The following is a 21,143-nucleotide window of genomic DNA, read 5'->3' as shown; positions in this document are numbered from 1 at the left end:
CCAAAGTGCTTTGTAGGAAACAGTGTGTTATGATCTGATCTCACTCATTTGATATTAATTTATCAAAGATACATTAATATAAATAAAAGCCTAAAACAAAAGTAATGAATCAGAAGTTTGCGTTCAATAACTGTGTGGAAATCTGCATCCTGTACAAAGAATTAAACACCAAACAAATGGAAATTCTACCAAACAACAGTAATTGTTTACTCAGTGGCTGTAGGAAGTTCCTTACATAAGAGACTATTAGAGATTACAAGGTAAATGGTTTTTAAGATGAACCTTTTAAATAATCCAATTCTGAATGCTTTAATTTACTTCAATCCTTAAATCCTTGGAGGGGGAAAAAGGCTATTTATTGAATGGAGCCAGGATGGCTTAAGCAGACTGGAAGAATATTGTCTGGGGGGATTCTCTCAGTTTTTGAGTATTTATTCACTTGTAGAGACTACAGAGAATGTTTGTGTCCACTGTGGCTGGCACAGCCATAGGAAGGGACATGGAGCCCTGGGCAGGAGCATCGCTGGCCTTTATGGGGAAAGTGAATAGCACAGACTCTGTACCTCCCAAACACCAGTTTTGAATCCAGCCTAAAAGTTGATGGATCCTATCATAAATAATCAGGCATTTCCCCCAACTGCCTTACTCCTAATAGCCAGAACAGTTTTGCATAATTTGTGCTCTTGTAGAAAAGAAAGAAATGTTTATGAAGGAAGCTGTAGTCTGGGAAAGAGACAGTGTTATTTTTTCTTTACATTAATGTGGTCTTTAAATTAGTTGTAATGCACAACATTCCCCAAGCTGAAAAAATTGCAATTTCTGAATACAGAGCTTTGTAGCCAATGCCCCAGATAAACCTTATTACTCACAGAACTCCCAAGTAAAAATAAGTAAAAAATGCTGATTTTAGTTACCAGGGCAGTTGATTTTTGGGGTAGCCCTCTGGATTCACACAGAGAGGCATCAATAGAGGACAGACCTGCAGGAAATGTAGGATCTGTAGGATACAGATCAAACTCTCTGGTTTTAGTGAGGGACTGAAATGGAATGGTTCATGTGAACTGAATTGTTCAGCTACTGGGCCGTAGCAAGAGGTGAAGTTGCCCTCAGCCTCCAGCCCATCTATCTCTCTGTTCAAATGAGATTGCCCTTTGTATCCTGTATTATTATTATTATTATTATTATTATTGTTATTCCCCCTTATTATCCTGTATTACCCTGCAACACCCCACTGTGGGAATTTTTACCAGACGTGACTGCAGAGCAGCAGCAGTCGTGTGCTGCTCCAAGGAACTCCAGAGCAACGACCAGACTGTGTGCTGGGAAACTTTATGAACTGTTCACAGGCTGATAGTCAGTGAACACTTGTGGAAATGAGGAGGATTCTGTCCAGCACCAGTTAGGCAGGATGAGGAAGGATGAGGCCAGGCTGTATGGGAAATGCACAAGCAGAACTGTCCTGGGCCAGGTCAGAGCCCAGCTATGCCAGTCTCCCAGCTTTGACAGTGACATTTCTACAGAGAAAGAGCATTGCTGTTTCTGGGCTTCCTTTGCTTCCACTTTCCTTGAAGCAAAGTAAAGCTGTGGTTTTGGGACAGATGTTTCATTTAATTTTGATATTCACCCAGAGGTAGTTTGGTTTTTTTTCTGCCATTCCCAAGGAAATGGCTGGAGCTGTGTCAGGGGAGGTTTAGGTTGGATATCAGGAAGGTGGGTGGTGGGGGACTGACCAGGATCCCCAGGGAATGGGAATGGTCACAGCCCCAAGGCTGCCAGAGCTCCAGAAATGTTTAGGCAACACTCCCAGGCACAGGATGGGATTGTTGGTCTGTCTGTGCAGGGCCAGGGGTTGGATCAGTGATCCCCATGGATCCCTTCCAACTCAGAATATTCTGTGATCCTTTTAAGACTGATCAAACAGTATCCAGTTGAGAGAAGCTCATTTACTATGTGAGAAAGTTGACACCATAGAGGTAATCAATCTGTTGGTTTCTTTTGCTTTACTAACTGGAGTGTTTCGGTATCATAAAAGGGATGATAATTTACCATAAATTGGTTTCTGGTGTGGTCAATGTTCTATGCAATACTCAAATCGAAGTTCTTTCATAGACACACACTGGTGCAGAATGTGTTCTTAAAGGTACTTTAGTGACCCAGTAACTCTTGCATCATGTAGAATGGGAGATTTTTATGAAGAGTTCTGCTTGATGTTCTCTCTTCACTTCTTAAACTGAAAAGGAAAGAACAGTGCTGTGTCTTTATGGGTCTCTCCTGATGGAATTTTAATTTGAGAACAGGGTGTCTCTTAGCAAGGAACATTGCATCTGCAATGAGACTTCATAACCTGGTTACTGGGAACATTAAACACTATATTTCCATTGAATTTCATTATAGCAGTTGTCACAAAGTTGTTCAAATTACGCTTGCAGGCAGCTGCTTGGTACCTGAATTGGTATAAAACTTAGGAGTAGGATGTTAATTTGTTGGGGAAAAGAAAAGCTAGATTCATTTTGATCATATGATTGTTTCTTAATGTGGAAAAGGATATCTGTTTAATACATTTTAGAGGTTTTTAAGTGACGTCTTCGCTACTTTTAGATGGAAAAAGTGTTCCAACATTTTTCCACAATACTTTGGGGCCTTGAGGCTGAACAGAAGTTGTTGACATCTTTAAATCAGAGCTCTTATTTCACATGTCTGCTGTTTTTTCCCCATTTAAAATGGTCTTCAGTGTGCCAAGAGAAGTAAAATTAAAGCCTTGAAATAGAGTTTGGGATTCAATGGTAACTAGCTATAAGAGAGGGGTCATATTACTAAAGATGCAATAAAAGCATGGTTCTCTTTTGTTCATTAAGAAACAGAAATGTGTGTCTGCTGAGCAAGTCCACCATATAATTATCAATCTTTTTGCATGCATGTTTGTACCTTTTTCACTTTACAAGAAGACAGTGAGACTGTTATGCAGAGCTTCATCCAAATGAGAGTTGGGATGGTTCACTAAACTTTTAAATTCTTCTTGCAGCCAAAACTAGCTTTAAAGGAAATCTCTTTAAAAACATTCACTGTTTCCAAAGGGCTGGCTTCACCTCTGTGGTTGGGATGTTCTACAAGGTGGTCATGGTGTGGTTCTGACCCCTAAGAGCACTGATTTAACCTGAAGTTTGGTCTTCCAAAACCTGATCTGTAACTTCAGCGAGAAGAGGTGGTATTGCTGGAATTGCTGTGGCTATTGAATCCAAACTTCTCCTATTCTGGTCTCTTACTGACTGTAAAATATCTTTCCCACTTACAGTTTCAACATTCACACCTTGTATTCACATCTGTTTACCTTGCATTTGTCTCTGGGTTACTGAGTCGTATTAAGGGTTTTGCTGTACTCTAAGTAGTTTCCTCTCTGAAATGTTAAAAAAATTCTGATGGAACATCTCTGCAGTCTTAGAAACTTACAGCTGATTTACTCTTGAATTCATCTGTGAGTAGAAGTCAGCTGCATCTGTGTGTGGAGAACAGGAGAAATGAGAATGCTGCTGTGCATCTCTCAAATGCAATTGCCTGGCAGAAACGGTGCTGGATTGGCTTAGCCAGATCTCACTCAAAGCAATTCTCATGAAGGACTTGCCATGAAGGCTCTCCCAGTATTTAGATACTTCTTTTATTTTTTTTTTTATTTTTTCTGTATTTTATATATATATACACACAATATTTCATAAGACTTCTGAGTCTGATAACACCAGAACTATTATCCATTCTCAATCCAAGCCTTCTCAAAGTATATTCATTTCCAATGTGAGCCTGCAAAAATTATTGATTTACTCAAATATATTTTAGAGTGTAAACTAACTATAGTAGTTTTGTGTTGAGCTGGCCTTGCATATTTTTATCATACTGGTGGCCAAAGATTCTGAGCTTGTTCCCATGTTTTTCTTGACAAAAATTCTCAGGTCATTGTGTCCTAGGAGTCACAAGCTGTAAAATGGTCACAGTCCCGTTTACTTGTTTATAAAATTCTTTCAAGCTCACTGTTGGGAAGTGACGAGAGTTTTATAATAAAGCACATTCCACTTCCAATATTATTAGTGATTCTGATAGGTGGATTTGAGCTGCTTCCATCTGACATATGGAAATGCTGTGCAAGTTTAATTCCCCGTGTATTTCTGAAGTAAGCAAGCCCATTTGTTGCATACCCTTCATCCCTTGGCTTCTTTCTCCTGCTTGCTCTTCTGCCTCTGCTAGTGTTGTGTTCCATTTCAAAAACATTTTTCCTTCAGTCTTTGTCTCACTTCTGGGGCATTACATTGATGTTGTAGCTTTATTTTAGGTCACGTTCCATTGCTGAGGGTTTCTCATAGGAACAACTTCCACGCTGTAATGTCAGGCAGGCTTGATACTCATTGTATTAAACCCCCAGAGGAATAATCTCAGTCCAATTACTTGCAAAAAATTCACTTTTATGGTGTCTTAATAGTGAAAAAGCACATATTGGAGAAAAAAATATGTTAATGGCCATAATAAATCTTGATTCATCTGTATTTTAGTGGTGTTATCCCCTGCAAATTCCAGTGGAGAATTTCTTGTTGGTCTTATGAGTCTGAATGTTTGATAAGAGAAGAATCTACTTGAATGATAATACTTGCAGCAATATGTGGTGTTTTTCTTAAATTTATTATAAGACTACACATCCTGTACAGTATAAAAATCTAACAAACTATGGTGCAAATGAATGGAACCTATTCCTGTGACTTTAAAAATAATTTTAAAAAATTAAAATATGCTTTGTTTAAAAAAAAAAAAAAAGCATCCAGATAGATATTAATTGCTCATTCCTCTAGGTCATCAGAATCTGTGTTTGAATACAGGAAGTGTTTAGGGTCATCTAAAACAAACAATTTAACTTTTTTTCTTAACATTTCACTTGGAAGAGAGCTTAACACTGCAAAATGTTAGGTTGAAAATCCACTCCTGTGTGTGTTTTAAGAAATTTGATTCCTGCTTTGCTAGAATGTTCATCATTCAAGTACTTTTATCTTTTATGTACAATTTTCACCATTGATGATACCACTTAAAATGTTTTAAATTCAGTTAAAAAAAACAGGACCAAGTTGAGGGTTTAGTCGTATTCTTAAATCCTAAAATCTGATCTTATAGAAGGTGTACCTGGGGGCACAGTTTGACCTGTTGTGTTTAAGTAGAATAGTGTTAATAGAAATAAAAATAGATGTCATAATCTTAAGCTTCAATTTTTACATTTAATGGTTTTATAATGTAACAATATGAAGACACACACTGGTACCTTACTTCAGTATATAATATAGAGTATCATATTTATGGTAGTGGGAAGAGTTTAAAACAGAAATAAGCAAACCAGTGAGTAGAGAGAATAAATAAAGCAGCATTTCTAGAGATGGGGGTTGCAATGCAAAATTGGGGGGTTTATTTGGTCTTCTGTGGTTTAAGAACAACACTGCAATAGGATCTTATGCATGAAAATGAATGTGGGGAAAGCTTCCTTGTGTTGATGTAGTTGTTTTCAAGGTGAACATGTTCCAAGTGGGAATCTTCATTCTCCTCCTCACTGTGGTCATGCTCGTCCTCGTGGCTGGTCTGAGTCCTGCAGATGCGTTCTGGGGGCACTGTCCTGTGACACAGGGCAGGGATCATGTTATAATCATTCCAGATAACTCTTAACTTCATCTTTTATTTTAGAGTTGATGTCTATTTAAATATTTGAAAATGTTAATCGGTACATTAAATTTTCTCAGTTACTTATTTACTGAGGACTTTCAAAAGCCATTCTTTGCAACATTCTCTCCTTACATTGTTTTCTCATTTATATAATATACTGAGTTTTCTTGAGGAAAGTATTACCATGTGTTGCTGAATGGAAACTTTGTCTGACACATGGGAATTCTCTTTGTCATTCCTTTGCCTTACAAAACAGCACAGAGGGCCTGGATTGCACGTGTGGCTGCACAGCTGGGGCTGGTGGAACCTGCTCACCAGGTGACTCCAGCTGCTGACTCCTCCCATTATTTTGTTTTCATTTGGGGCTCTGCTCCAGGAGCAGAAAAGCTGGTGATTGCTGGTGATGAGCATTTTCAATAACTGTGAGGAGGGGTGAAGTCTCACTTTTATCATATTAAGGAATACTGCAGAAGAAAATTCAGGATTCAGCTCCTCCTTTATACTCTTCTAACAAATATTTATTTAAAAATAACAAATTCCTAAAGCAAAGCGTGTCTTATTTATTTTAATGTCATTAATGTAACAAAAAACTTGGAAAGTACCTTATTTTATTGTTGTTCAGTCTTAGAAAACGTAGTTTTCTCATCTCATCAATCCCAAAGGGTACAGCCTTCAATTCATTGTGATCCAAAAAGAGCTCCCTCAGGGAGTGGTAAGCTCCAAAAAAGGACACTGGGTCGATGCCATCGTCAGTGAGTTTGTTAAAGGACAGGTAGAGATACTCCAGCCCTGGCCTCATGTGGCCAAACACATAGCCTGGAATTCTTTCAATCTGATTTCCTATAAGTACCAGATGGAGTAAAGATTTTGGCAGATAGGAGGGAACATGATATAACTTATTATAAGAGAGATCGATTGACTCCAAGTTCCTGCATTAAAGGAGAAAAGAAAAGAAAGGCTGAAACCTCTCTGAGCTCCTGCTCTGGCAGTGCTGTGTTCTGTACAAGGCTCTGCTTCGTGGCATTACCAGGGAATGAAATTGCCAAGGGAAATTTGTTTCTGTTAATGGGGCAGAATGCGTTTTATGGTACATGGTCATGCATAATTATTCTGGGAATAGAAAGAATGAAGTCATGAATTACCAATCAAGCACAATGATTTTGTTGATGGGAAGAGATCTTCAGTAATGAGGAGGGGGGAGGCCTGAACAGGGGAATCCCAATGGACTAATTTGGGATTGCTACAATAATGAGTTACACTGAAGACCTGGAATAACCTTGGGATTTCAGTCATTATCCCATTAACAGGGAGTTGTAACCTTTGTTCTGAAGCCCGTTTGAAATGGAATTGTGTGAATGAATCAGTCCCATGTACTTCACTTCCAGGGATGAGAGATGCTGTCAGTAGTAACAGTATGGTTGTTTTCAGCTTCAGGAATTTGCAAGTTCAGGAATCAAGGGATAGAGCTGCAGCTGCCAGTGATGGCCAGGTACTCTGCTCAGCTTGGCAAATGTTTTAGCAGGAAAATCAAAAGCACTATCATCTTTTACTGCTTGCATCCTCATTGCTCGCTCTGCTTATATTCTGTGCTTAGACAATGCAGCTGCATGGTCTTTCCTTCATCTTATTGACTTTTAATAATTTTTAATCCAATGGGAAATAAGGCTAGGACAGTATTATTTTTAAATTACCTATGTGGTAATTGTGTATCAATACTAAATTACCGTATGATTGTATATAGTATTATTTATAATTAATGTTTATTTTTGAATGGGTGGCCAGAAAAAATATTGACTTTCACATTAATATGGTACAGATTTGAGGTAAAAGATCTTCTAGATTACACAATGAAGCAAAGGAAATTTAGAAAAATTAGCATAGGAAAACAAAGCATAATTACAGTTCTAAGTTAGAAGTAATGAAGTGCAAATATTTATTTGGTTATCTGACTCACTAAAAACAGAGAATAATAAAATAAATGTATTTTAAATGTCTGGTACTTACTCTTGGTTTATCCAAGCCAAAGGTGCTATCCTGTGCTCTTCTAATTTGTTATGCTTTAGCCCAATGATGTTAATGTTTCTGGTATGGTTAAAGCAAATTTCTGATACTTCTTCAATTTGATTATGTTCAAGATATAACTCCTGTAAGTACATTTGGGAAGAAAATTTGTGAGATCAGAATAGGCTGAGTTTTCCCACTGCAAATTCCAAACAGAGCAATTGCTACCCCCTGTATTACCTGGTCTATCTGTTAATTCTGAATCTGAACCAGAGTCAGTTTGTAGCTGGAGTGGGACCTTCAGAAACACAATTTTTCAAAGCAATTGTTTTGTTTTCTCATTTGTGAGAATACAGGTTGCTTTGAAATGGCAAACAGAAGGAATTGCATCTTTTTGGGTGTTTGCTGGGGGGGTTGTTGTTATTAGTATTTATTTCAGTTGTCTTGTTTTTTTTTTACCTCAAGAGTGGCAGGAAGACCTTGTGGGATAATTCTAAATTTATTTCTTCCCAGTCGCAAATAAGAAAGACTTTTCAAAGGATAAAAGGCCAAAGGACTGACATTTGCTTCACTAAGTTTATTTCCTTCTAATTCCAGAGTGACCAAGTTCTTTAAATCTAAGGAGAAAAAGTTTAATTTCAGTTAATTAATGCCATCTTATATCTTGTTAAAATAAATGTTCATCATTTAACAGTCTTAAACATTACCCAGATCAGTTCACAGCAATGAAAAAATAAAATTAACTGATTTTATTATGTCATAATCATGGAATTATATTGTTTATTAATTTGCAGAGCTTTAGAGATTGACTGCAGCTTTATTTACATTTTCCTCTCCCTGTCCAAATGGAAAGGGCAGCAGTTGAGCCAGTTTAGATGGGACCCTTTTGGCAGGAGAGGAAAGGAAGCAAAAAAGTCCATCAAATTCTGACACAGATGGTACCCTTTCTTTTTTCTTTCTCTTTTTTCTAACAGCCTCTGTTTAAACTGGCTTAAAATGGTCGTGGTTGACTCCAATTATATTCTCCTTTATTTTTCATGGGCATCCAATTCTGTTCACTTCAGTTTAAAAATAACTGGAATGGTTTCATCACAGATAAAGCCATCAGGTTAAAGGTGAGGATAATAGGTATCTTCAACATCTTGCAAATACACCTCCACTTAGTGACCCTAAATATAAACTGCTTTGGAAGAGGAGCAGTTGCATAAGTTAAAATATAATTTTAAAATATTTTGTCATGAAAATCATTCAGCTTTTGTTGCCTTTTGAAAACACAGCACTTTAAAGCTAGCAATTACTTTTCTATGTCAAACCAGGCACATTTGGTTCAACATTCAGCTTTTCAAATTTATTTTTAGCTTCTCATATGATTGATGTTAGTTTTTAAAATACCTTTTAAGCCGTCTTCATCAATGGCATGAAGTTGGTTGTCATTTATTTTTATTTCTTCCAAAGTTGGTGGCAATTCAGAGGGAATAAGTACCAGCATATTTCCATCCAAATACAAACGTTTCAGCTTTTTCAGGATCTTATCACAGGGATGAAGAAGAGCACTTAGATTATCAAAGTGCAAAATGTGCAGTTAAATATTCAGTTAAGGTTTTCTTAAACACACCTTTTGTACAGTTTTTCAGCAGCAGTGCAGTAGTATCCAGTGTTTTGAATTAAAAAGTATTGTTTTACTCCTGTCAGTCTAATTAATTAGGTTCGTTTCTGTGAAATATTAACAAAAGTGCCAGATAGTGTCACGTGTGACTGGAAGAGCTTCCCCACAGCCCTGCTGCAGTTCCCCAGAATCACTGTTTGCATTCCTGCTGCTCTCTGTGATTTGTAGAAGTATTGCCTCAATACACTGCGCAGTATTTAGGGCTTCAAAGTACATGCATTTAGAAATTATGTGCCTATCCTCTTCTTTTGTGAGCAAACCAATGATTTTCTGTGGGTCAGCAAATTGACTCAGGCAGAAGGACAGCACCTTTCAGTAACTGAGAATTTTTATGTTTAAGCCAGCTTGAAAATTCAGTATGAAAAATTATCATATCTTAATTTTAATTCTTGATTATGGTGAGAGATTCCTCAAAGTAGCTGTTGAATCATACGCTGCTTACTTATAGATGATGCAAAATGGTTTAGATCCATAAACTGAAAAGCAAAAAACATTATTTTAAGCAATAATTATTGAGAGGGTAGCAAAAGAGTTAGGCTTTCTTACTTTGAATGCTTTGGGACCTATGCCAGGAGAGGTAATGTTATTTTTGCTCAAATCAATCCATTCCAAATTAGGTATCCCATTGAATGCTTCATCTGAGATAGTAGTGATGCTATTTCCTGGGACAGAAGGCAAAAAGAAAAGTTTGAATTATGAAATACAGTCTGTACCTGAAGTGTGTAATATTGCACCTAGAAAATGTATCACAAAAAATAGCATTATGAACACTAATTTTGTGTAGATATATTCATCTTAGTATTTAAACGCTGGCATGCAGGTCTAATGTTTTTCATTTCTTGTTTTAAAGGCCTAGCTGTAAAATTAGTTCTAAAACTTCTATGTTAAGGAATGACAAAGCATTAACAGTGCTGTTGACTGCATTTAGGGTGGATGATGTTACAAAAGTCATGCAAAGTAGACCCATGAATTACCTGTAAGGTCTAAACTTGTTAGGTCTGGATCTGAGATGGGAGGTATTTGTGTAAGTTTGGCATTAATGCAGCTCACTGTGGTGTCCAAGGTGGAACATCCAGATGGCAAAGGAGGAGCTTCTATGGGTGGGACAGGAATTGGGAAATGAGATGGAATTCTGAAAGCATCATCATCTTCATCACTTTCATACTGCACATCTCTTGCAGCTCCCGTTCTGGGGACAGGCAGCTTCTGTCTGCGACGTCCTTTGTGCCTCTGGCGATTCTTTTTGCCTTTCCTTTTTCTTTTCTTTTCCCCTTTTTTGTGACCCTCCTTGTCTCTAATCTCTATCACTTCTGTTGGAAGCAGCTTATCTTTTTCCATTTGAGTTTGTGCTGATGGCAGAACACTGGTGATGTCGAGGTCCTTGGGGTCTGGGGAATCACCAGACAATTCACTGGTGTCATCCAGTGAAATTACACTGGAGTCCAACGAGGAGGCTAATGAAGAAAAGAAAACGAAAACAACACAAAAGAGTCCGATGAAACTAAAATATTAGTAAGCACTGTTTCCCACACAGAGTAAAAAATTATGACTATAGAATATTATTCCTCTTAGGATACAATTCAAAGAATAAAAATGTGGTCTTAAATTGCTGCTTGAGAAAGGAGGCACTTGACTGAGAAATGATTGAGGCAGCCATGCAGAACAGTTTGTACACAGCTATGATTTCTGACAACTCCAGACAAAAAGGTGAAAAAATTAATATAGCCTTCATTATTTTCCTTTTTTGACTTCTTTTTAATTATGTGTTTTGTGTTGAAGGAGGTGTCTAAAGAGGAAAAATAATGTGTCTGGGAGTGGGAGGTAATTTGGAAAAAATTCACAAAGGTCAAGACTTGTTCTCCTCCAGAAGGAACTGTCAGGGGAGGAGTTGGCTGCAGGTGGGGATCTCACCAGGGAAATGCATTAACTCCATTACCAAAATGCAGTTTTTACTTCCATAATAGGACAGTTCTAATAAGAGGAGTTTAAATGTCTCAGTCAACATGACTTTCACAGTTCTAGAGTGAATTCCTATGATGTCTCATCTCAGTGTCACACGCACATACACATGAGGATAAATATTTCTTACAGTAGGAGGAGATTGAGTGCAGCACTTTGCAGGTATATAAAATATTGGGAGTATGGGAAGGAAATCACATCTGATATTTATCTCCTCCATTCCTTTTCTTTTTAAAGGTACTGATTTTATTTAAATTATTGTGAAAAACCAAGATTGTAGTTCTGTGGCTTCCCTTGTGAATTGACTTTCTGCTCTTGATTTACATCAAACTGCTGCATGTTTTTGCACTCCTAAAAAAGATTTACCACTCTGTATGTCTAACACATCAGTAACAGCCAGTAGTTATTGATTGATCCTTTGTGAATGGAAGTGGGCTAGAAAATATAAATAGATATTATTTTTTTGTACATTTACAAAATTCTGTAAAGGGAGGGGGAAGCAGAAAGGGGAAGTAAAAAATGAAATACAATTATCTTTACTATAGCATACTTAGCATCATCTTTTCTTTAAACGTTGTATCAAACTCATCTAACAGAGTACTTGGAGAAACCAAGGTCAACTTGAACAGAAACTCTGAAGAGCTGCTTTTATCCTGGAATTCAGGATAATGTGTACCTTGTAACTCTTGGGATCATTAAATGCAGTGTTTATGTAAGGGTTTAAACTAGGCAGTTTCAAAACAGTCAATCTGTGGTGTCCCATACCAGTCTCAGAACACACTGGGCAGCATTCTCCTGCAGGAATGATGGTCTGGGGACATTTCAGGGGGTGACACATGGTTGTGTCACAGATCACCTCTCCCTTGGAGCAGAGACAGGTGACGCAGGGCTTGGGAGACCACACGGCTTTGTCGAACATGATCATCCCGTTAGCTGTGCACTGCCCCTTCTTCCCTAGGAACAGAAAATGGGAAATTGGAGTTAAACAGCTTAAAAGTAAACCAAGAGTGTTCATTTAAATCTTTGGAAAGAAGCACTACTATTTTGTTCTCATTTGGAAAATATGTAAAATACACCCTATTCAAAGGCTCTTATCATAATTCCTTACTTTTCATCACTGCATTTTCTTCAGCTTATTAGTAATCTCCAGTTATGCAAAACTTGTATAGTTTTTTTCCAGACCTTCATCTATTCCTCTCTTGTGCACTAGAGAGCTTTTCTGATATCTTGCATATGAAATGAGAAAGGTTTAGTAAGGCCTTGTGGAACTGGGGAGGTAACAATATTCAGTATGTAGTGACAGCTCATAGGCTTGGTGGAAGTAAAGTCCATTCTGGGATGACTGATAAGATGGCAAAAATATCTTTAGTTGAAAAAAAAACCATTTTAAAAACCCTCTTTGCTAGAAAAGCAGCAATCTAGAACAATTTGTGCTATAAAATACTCTGTCTCTCGAGTTTCTGGACATGTATCTACAAAAGATTGCGATCTCCCCAGGGTACCAGTTGAAATTTTTAGAAAGAAATGTAATTTTGTAAGCTCCAGTCAGATATTCAGTAGGCAAGTGATTTGGAGAACATGGAGATTTGGGAAGGAAATTAATCCCAATCTCACTTTGCTTCCAGTGGTGGAGTTTACCTCAGCAGAATCTTCCCTGGGCAGTTCTCACCCAGACTCCAGGATAAACATTGCACTTTAGCATGATGCTTTTTTATTTTTGGTCTTTTGAGAGGAGGAAAACCAAGGCTGAGGTTCTTCATCCCATGCAAATATTCCTATTTTTGTGTGTACCTCTAAATCTTGTTGAGAAGCTGAAGTCCCTCACACTTTCCTTTTCCTCTTTCTAATCAACCTAAGAATGCATTGCTGAAGTGTTGTTTTGAGATGAAAACCCATTTCCAAGTTAACTTTGTTCTCCCTGTACGTAAAGAAATTTCCTCTTTTCCTATTCAGTTTGACTTCTTCCTTCAGATGAAAATTAAAATGGTAGGAACATCTTATATCACCTGAATCTGCGTGCCAGGAGACTTTCACTTGTGGTGCACAAATTGTTTTTGGAGGGGTTCTTTGCAGTGTTTTCCCACACTCTGCCCTGCTCCATGCCTGGCTGTTTAGTTTTAGTGAGAATATTCAGGATAGCCTCTAAATAACCTTGTAAGACTATTTGGGAAATATTTGGTTTGAAATGTCTCTGGGATTAGTATTTGTCTCAAAATGAGGCATTTTGCAAAATTTTTCAAAGTAGTCCTACTTCATAACAAAGGTTCTTCCATTTTCCTTCTACTCAAAGACCAGTGGATAGCAATCTGTTTTCTACAATAAAAATGAGTTATCAGACTCATCCAGTTTGCATGATCCTCTATATTCCATATATTTTAAAAAATGCTTTGATTTAAATTGCTCTTAGGATGGAAAAGGCAAGAAATTAAAGTTTTGAGTAGTTGCATCTTGGTTTTTCAAGGTCTAGGACATCTCTGCATCATTTCAGCTGCATAAAATGCTCTAAGCAACTCCAGCTATGTCAATTGGAGGAGGAGAGGAGTTAGCCCAGGCCAAGTGCTAGTTGGCTTTAAGTCCTTTGTCATTCCACCCAGGTATCTGCAATCCAGCTCTTTGCTGGATCCTGACTTTGGGGTTTATGTGCTTGCCAGTACACCACAGTATTTCTTTTCAATAATCTCCAAAAGAAACACAAAAAATCCTGCACTTTCTCATGTTAAACAATAAAACATCAGTTCTTCCAAAGGAGCATACTCTGGCCTGAGAAGGAAATTCTTCTGTGCTTCCTCAAATTCTTTCTTTTGTTTTAGCTACTAGAGTGTTTCAGAAGTGGGTGCAAATCTTGTCTGAATAAGCCTAAAGATATGAGTTATCAGGCTTGGCCTCTGCAAGCTTCTTTAACAAATGATCCTTTTTTTTCTGTGCACTTGAGAGTTGCATAAAGGCAGGAGCAGTGTGTGCTCAAAGACAAAGATTTTACCCTTGTGGTGTATTGCAGAACTTCTGTCTGGCACTGTTGGGATTCCCAGACCCCTGTGAGGCACAAAAGGCTGTGCTGAGATGCTCCTCAAATTTCCTGACCACTGAGTCACTTCAGCCTGGTGGTGTGAGCCGGGAGAAGTGGGGGGTGAAAGATCAAAAATGGTGCAGCAGTGAACATCCTACTCTGCTCTACCTAATGGACAACTGCAAATTATCTCATGTTGTGGCCAACTGTTTGATTTAATTTAAATGTTCACATGATTCTAATCTTAGATATGTCTGGTTACTGTTAAACCTCCATGTAGCTGTTAATTTTCATCCCGCATATATCTGTAAATTTGGGTGGGTTGTTTTTTTTTAGTCTACTAAGAGCAAAACAAGTAGCTAAGAGAATGGAAATTAATATTTGGATTTCATTTTCTTGTATTCTGAGGCATGATTAATAATAGTGTTCTATTATTTAATAGACTCTGTTTTTTCCAAATCTGACATTAACTTGAAAAAATTTTGAACTTTAAAAGCTAGACTAAAAAATACCTTGTGGTTCCAGTCTTTGGCAGATGAGCATAGGACTTTTAACCTTTGGAAATATGGTGTAAATTCAGCGTGGAGTTCCAAATAAAATGAGTTCAGTGGTTTTAGCTCAGCTTTTGGATGCAAGTCCAGATAGAAAGAAACAAGCAAGGCGGGGAGGGGGAAGAGCTCTGCATTATTTCAGCATGACTGATGGTCCTGACAGAAACTCTGGAATATTTTACATGAAGTGTATGCTACTTACGTGTTATTTTCCTCTGTTTCATTTTAAAAATACTTTTAAATTAAAGCTTTGACATCAGTAATATCTATACAATTTAACAGACACTGGAAATGCTGTAATTCAGAGTTTTGCTAGTTTTTCTATTCAAAGCCCTTCCTTTCAAATATTTGATTTGAAATGGTTCAGCCTTTCTGAAGTAAGGACTCACAACAAACAGTAATTGTGGAGAAAATGTGGCTGATTTATGTTTGGCTATTTGAGACCTCTTAGCCCAATGGTCACATCTGTTGTGTGACACACTGTAAGATTTAAATTCTTGCTTATAAAAATAGATTATTACCATTTTATATGAATATGGTAATCAGGGCATTCTCTTTTTTTTCCATAAAATTCATTAAATTGCATATGATGATTTTACTTGGTGTGTGATCTCTCGATGGAGGAACAGAAATATCTGTATCCATAATACACATTACTACAGCAGTGTGAAAACCTCTGGATCACCAAAAAGGCAAGTTTTATATAAGTCATACTATTGAACTTCTATTAAATAAATCTGGGTTCTCAATATAAGTGGAGCATGAGAGTGGTCTCGTGTTGAATGAGTAGGATTTTTCTCTTTTAACTCAGTTTTGCATCATAAGGGTCTTGTTTATAGTGTAACTTCCACATTAAGTATTATTAAGGTAATTACAAAATCAAGAATTATTCCTGAAAGTTTGCATGTGCTTTTCAAAAATGCAACCCATACATAAAGTAAAAATCAAAATGTGAGTCTATTTTAAATAACGCTGCTGTTACTGGTGTTGAGGCCTCAGTGAAATATTAATTGACTTAGAAGATATATTAAGCAATAAATTCTTCAAAATGGCCTTCAAATTTGCTACACATTGGAGGTTATGAAAATACCCCAACATATTTTTTGTTAGTTAAGATCAAAAAATAATTGATGATGAAAAGAAAATTTGCAGGAAATATTGCTGATACCTGGCCAACAGTGTTCAATCAAAAAGCCTCATAATGCTAACAACAAAATTACTGCAGAAGGCTGCAGACATGTGTGGAAGTAGAGCTAAAATAAAATTTTAATGAGTTTGTACATCTGAAATGAAAAGTCAGCCCCCCCAGGAGTAGAAGAGGGGCTCTGTTCTCACCTGGTAAGACACTGTAGGTGCTCTCATGTTCCCCCAGCCCCACCAGGGAGTCAAACACGCCCATCACGCTGTCATCGATGTTAATGAGGGGGATCCTGGGCTCCATCCCGGGTGCCCTCGGGTTCCTGTGCCTTGCCCAGGGGCTCCTCCCCATCTCCCTGTGCATCCTCCTCCTCCTCTGCCTCCTGCCAGCACCGCCTTCAGCTGGGCAAAAATCGGTGCACAGCAAGACAAGCAAGAAATAACAGAGCAGTGATGGTGCCTGCATGGTCTATGGGTCCCACAGAGTCCTGGAATGGGAAAAAAGAGGGAAATCAGGTACCTGGAAAGCTTTAAGGACCATGTCACTCATATACGGCACTTTCCAAGGCAGGTGAACCAATAATGTGGTAGGTCAATATAACCAAGCTTTCCCTAGGGAGGAAATTGCCCTCTGAGAGCTTCAGGGACCGATTTGATTTTAGTGATTCTCAACACTCACAGTCAAACACGTGCTGGTTTGTGTGTGCGGTTGCATTTGAAGAGGTGCTTTAGATTTGCAGTGCCAGCAGGCATTGGAAGTTCAGTAATTGTTGCTGCTTCCAGCAAGGAACTCCTCGAGACTTCTGAAAATTGTGTCTTGCTTTTTTTTTTATTTGTTCCAGAGTGTCGTAACTTCTGAGTGTGGGAATGGCAAAGTAACAGAAAAATGTCCAATTCATTTGTGATGTGCTGCCCCAAATGCTTTTGGGTTGGCATTTCTGTGCAAGGTGGTTTTTTTACTGTAAATGAAGAGATGTTGCTTTTATATCCATCTCTGGCCATCCTCTTCTCTAGCAGGATCTTCTTGATTCTGCAGAGGAGACCTTGGGGAAGTCTGTGCTATTTGTGATATCCCACAGCTGCTTCTCCAGTGGAAGCTTTTATTAAGTGTAGGCTGTGGTAAGGTCTATCTAGAATAGGTTGTGTTCTGCATTTACTTATTAAAAAATTCAAAATAATTGAGCCTCCTTATGCTTGTGACAGAAAAAATACATTTACTGTCACCAATAGGTGGCATTCCAAAACAGAGCAGTCAGGATTCAGGAGCGTGCACAGGAAGGATATCCAGCAGTGGACTGCTGTACCAGTGTGGAAATAAGACCCTGTACATCCAGGCTCATAAATGATTTGTCAGAGCTCTGTTGCATAATTCTTTCAAAAAGGAAATTATGGTGTCCCGTGGCCTGTTTTAACTGAGACAGCAGAGACGGGACATTTCTGTTCTTGGGAGAGGGAGAATTAGCAAAGAACTTGGAGCTCTTGGGTTTTGTGGCCAACACAAGGCTTGGTTTTTCTCTGAGAGGAATAAAAAAATGCTTTTTCTTAATGTTCATCAGTCTGGCTTTACATGTCATCTTTCACTTTGGAGTTAATCTTATTATTATTATATTGTGTAAATATTGGACAGTATTATTTCAGGAACTTGAACTGTGGTTTGGCCTGAATTAGATTTTGTTAAAAAGCTTGTTCATCTTGGTATTTTCTGATTTATAGAACAGGTCACATTTTTGGTACAAATTACAAATTTTGTTAAAAATTCTCACAGCATCTCCTGGAATAGAGGGTTTTGAAATGAATCCAAACTTTAGTTTGCTGCTTTCTGCCCCTCAAAAATCGCTTCCAAAATGCTGTATAGACTCTATAGCTTTTTATTTACAGCAATTACTGTTAGTTAACATCTCAGATAGATGCAGAAGCTTGTCCTCTCCATTGAAAATGCCTGTTCTTGTTAAGAAAGCGCTCATTTCTGAGTCCCTCAGGACAAATGAGCCAAAGCATTTGGTGTCTGACTTGCGTGGTAATGAGTGGCTGTAAAATTACACAGGAAACTGCTGTTCCACAAGCTGGGCTGAAACACACCGAGAGTCCACAGGGAAAATTGGATGTACAAAGGAAAGGCTTGACCATGTGTGTCCATTCTGTCAAGTTTCTGACATCTTAATTATGGTCCCATTTTTCTGGGATACTCTATAATAACACCATAGCTGTGCAATTAAAATGCTGCTACATTACACTTGGGCTTTTTTAACATTTAACCATTTTTTCCTGTGACCAGAGGCACATAATGGCATAACTGAAATACTTTTCCCTTCTCCATTTATTTTTAAAAGTCAGGAATAATATAGAGTGAATTATATTACATTAACTGTACAAATGTTAATGTACATTAAAAGATGTTTGGCTAGGAACTTAGAGAGTAAAATTCTGTAGTAAAGAAAATGGTTTTGAATTGAAACTTTGTTTCATAAAGAACTTTTTAAATACAAATTTTTAAAAATCAGAAACAAAACAACAGAAAACACACCACACCCCCCCCCCCAAAAAAATGTCTTTAGAAGCTAATCCTGTTAATATATGTGAGTTTATATGCTATTTTGTTACATCAATTTAACTTATGGCACTGAAAGCTTAATATTGCTACTTTCAACCAAATAGTGTTCTTTGCATGCACAGCAGTGAGCTACTGAGTTCCTTTCCTTGGCTTAAGTTAACAAGTGCTGCCTCACATTTTAAGGCCCAAACTGAAAGGCCTTGGGTGCTTTGAGCCTTTCCTGCCATGTCTGGGATCCTCAGATTATCTCTTGGGAGGTTGTATTTTGTATAGGGCCAGCTAACTTTTAAATTGGGGAAAATACAGCCTATTCAATTTATGACTTTTATAATAAATCATTTCATAGTAAAAAATAGTTATACATAGCCAGTGTATTATTAACTGTTAGTGCTGCCAAATAGACCCAACATGGCTGCATTGCTATACCTTTTTTCATTTTACCCATTAATATTTAGATCAGGAAGGGTATGTGAAAGCATCTTTATTACCTTTACTTTGACTTTGTAATATGTTTGGTAATTTGTACCTTTATCTTCAGTAACTGTCACTTTGCTATTATGTTAATGGAAATAGTTAATTTTTAAAGGAGAGACCCTTTAGAAATAGCAGAGTATCAGAATTTATTAAATAATCAATCTTTATCCATTCAGTCAAAATTCAAACACATTTCTAAGATGTCAGCATGACTTCTCATGACACACAAGGGTTAAAGTGCTTTACCGAGATTTTTCACTCACTCTTTTTTAAAAGCATTACACAGAAATGAGTTACATTTATCCATAGCAGCCAGACCAGTTGCACTTCCCATTAGTTTAAGTTGGATATTCACGGCAAACATTCAGACAGAACAAAAAGCAGCTCAACGGGAATTGCACACTTTATCTAGAAAGGCAATTCTGTTCAGTATTGCTAAATACAGCCCACATTATTTCATTTCAAATATTACATATTTGCAAAGTTAACATGAAGTTTAAGCCATTCAACACCATGCTTTAAGCAGTAATTTAAAATGTAAAACATTTTACCTTGTAATCTAACCTAACAGCAGATTCTGCTTGCTGTCATTTAGTCTCCCGTTGCAAATGAAACAAAATCTCAGTGATATCTTTAAAACAAACAGAGAAAACTGTAGGGATTGTTGAAACATGTGAGATGATTCCTTAGTTAAGTCTGAAATAGCTTCTTCCCCTGGGGAGCCAGGGCTGAGCTGTGTGTGCAGAGCCTCAGCTCCTGCTGGTGCTCGGAGCACTGGAACCTCACTCGGGCAAATGAGGAGCAGCACAATGCCTTCGGTCCCGAGGCTGACAAGGCACAGCTGGAAATCTTTTCCAGTGCTTACAGTCACATAAGGAAAAAGGAAATTGAGTGTTTTCAAAAGAAACAAAAAATATGTATTTTATTCGGTGCTGGTTTATGTATTTAGAGGTTTCATTTCCATGTGGCTTGACTTTAATGTAGATTTATATAAAATAATAAGATCTAATGCACTTTAGCAGATGTAGCCTTAACATAAAAACATTCATTAAAATTAGAACTTTTTTTTTCAATTCGTCTTTTCCTAATCCCCTCCTCCATTTAAAGCCTGTCATCTATAAGCAGCAAGTCTTTTTGCTGAAGTTTTAGCATGGAAAGTTTTTCTTTTGTCTATTTACGGCAATGATTTCACTGCAAGTTGTAGCTTATGCATGGAAAATAAAACGACCTAAGCGCTTTCCCTTCATTTTTTCTCTTTGTAAGGCTAATTACATCCTGAAACATGATCCTGAAGCTCAGCTCTGCAGAAGCTGCAGGGAAGTTGGTGATCCAGAGAGGAGAAGGGAGGGAATTAAGGGTACATTACCACAGGTCCTGTGCATGCCAGCAGAGCCTTCTCCTGCATCCCCAGATCGCTGCTGAGTGTCCGGGTGGGTGATGGGATGGGTCTGCTGAGCTTCTAAATGACAAATTCACCTGGGACTCCCAGTCCTGCTGGCACTAAAAGTCCATCGTTTGCTTGAACTCACAGTCTGAGGAATATTTAGACAGATAGTCATGAATGGTGTAACCATTGAGTTAACCATAATTGTTAACTGGTGTGTGGTGGAAAGAAATTGGGAGAACCCATTGTCCCTTTAAATAGGCATTCCTACTGTGCTCTGCTTTGCAAAGGCAAAATAAATATTAAACTTTGGTAATTTAGCTGGAGCTGTTTGAAAGGAATGGAGACAGTCAATTGAATGGAGTGAAAAATCTGGATGGAAGGAACCCTAAAGTTTATCCTATTCCACCCCCTGCTACAGGCAGGAACACCTTCTACTATCTCAGGCTGCTCCAAGCCCCATCCAGCCTGGCCTTGGGCACTGCCAGGGATCCAGGGGCATCCACAGCTTCTCTGGGCACCCTGTGCCAGGGCCTCAGCACCCTCCCAGGGAAGAATTCCTTCCCAATCTCATCTACCCTGCCCTCATTCAGCTTAATAAGGCCATTCCCCCTGTCCTGTCACTCCAAGCCCTTGCCCCAAGTCCCTCTCCAGCCCCCCAGCAGCCCCTTCAGGCACTGGAAAGGGCTCTAAGGTGTCCCCAAAACCTTCTCAAGACTGAACAGCCCCAA

At 38.1% G+C, this 21,143-nt stretch overlaps 2 protein-coding genes across 6 annotated transcripts in view; one reads left to right on the top strand and one right to left on the bottom strand.

The window, feature by feature from the left end:
- The window catches only part of CENPP (centromere protein P), a 113,462-nt gene that overhangs the window by 76,226 nt on the left and 16,093 nt on the right, over window positions 1–21,143 (top strand). The gene's annotated exons all lie outside the window — the stretch shown is intronic.
- On the bottom strand, window positions 5,227–20,560 carry ECM2 (extracellular matrix protein 2). 2 transcript variants are annotated; one of them, XM_023935574.2, is made up of 10 exons: window positions 20,395–20,560; window positions 16,202–16,491; window positions 12,074–12,262; window positions 10,324–10,803; window positions 9,896–10,011; window positions 9,076–9,211; window positions 8,143–8,300; window positions 7,687–7,826; window positions 6,285–6,611; window positions 5,227–5,635 (listed from the first exon to the last, which is right to left on the bottom strand). In XM_023935574.2, the coding sequence occupies exons 2-10, from the start codon at window positions 16,467–16,469 to the stop codon at window positions 5,431–5,433; spliced, it is 2,019 nt and encodes a 672-aa protein (XP_023791342.2). In that variant the 5' UTR covers window positions 16,470–16,491; window positions 20,395–20,560; the 3' UTR covers window positions 5,227–5,430. The 2 variants fall into 2 exon arrangements, with proteins under 2 accessions (XP_023791342.2, XP_023791341.2); XM_023935573.2 differs by lacking the exon at window positions 20,395–20,560 and adding an exon at window positions 19,580–20,147.

The sequence above is a fragment of the Cyanistes caeruleus genome, chromosome 11 (genome assembly GCF_971803275.1).
Source record: "Cyanistes caeruleus chromosome 11, bCyaCae1.hap1.1, whole genome shotgun sequence".
NCBI classification, from domain to species: domain Eukaryota; kingdom Metazoa; phylum Chordata; class Aves; order Passeriformes; family Paridae; genus Cyanistes; species Cyanistes caeruleus.
The sequence above is the reverse complement of the archived record's forward strand: the minus strand, read 5'-3'. Positions and strand labels throughout refer to the sequence as shown.

What these genes read in the sequence shown, in the direction of transcription:
- ECM2 (XM_023935574.2), bottom strand. Translation starts at nt 16,469, where the DNA reads ATGCAGGCACCATCACTGCTCTGTTATTTCTTGCTTGTCTTGCTGTGC. An exon ending in CCCAGTGTGTTCTGAGACTG is followed by an intron (nt 10,804 to 12,073) that starts GTATGGGACACC and finishes TTTCTTCATTAG; the next exon opens with CCTCCTCGTTGGACTCCAGT. An exon ending in TTGGCTTGGATAAACCAAGA is followed by an intron (nt 6,612 to 7,686) that starts GTAAGTACCAGA and finishes CCTTTAATGCAG; the next exon opens with GAACTTGGAGTCAATCGATC.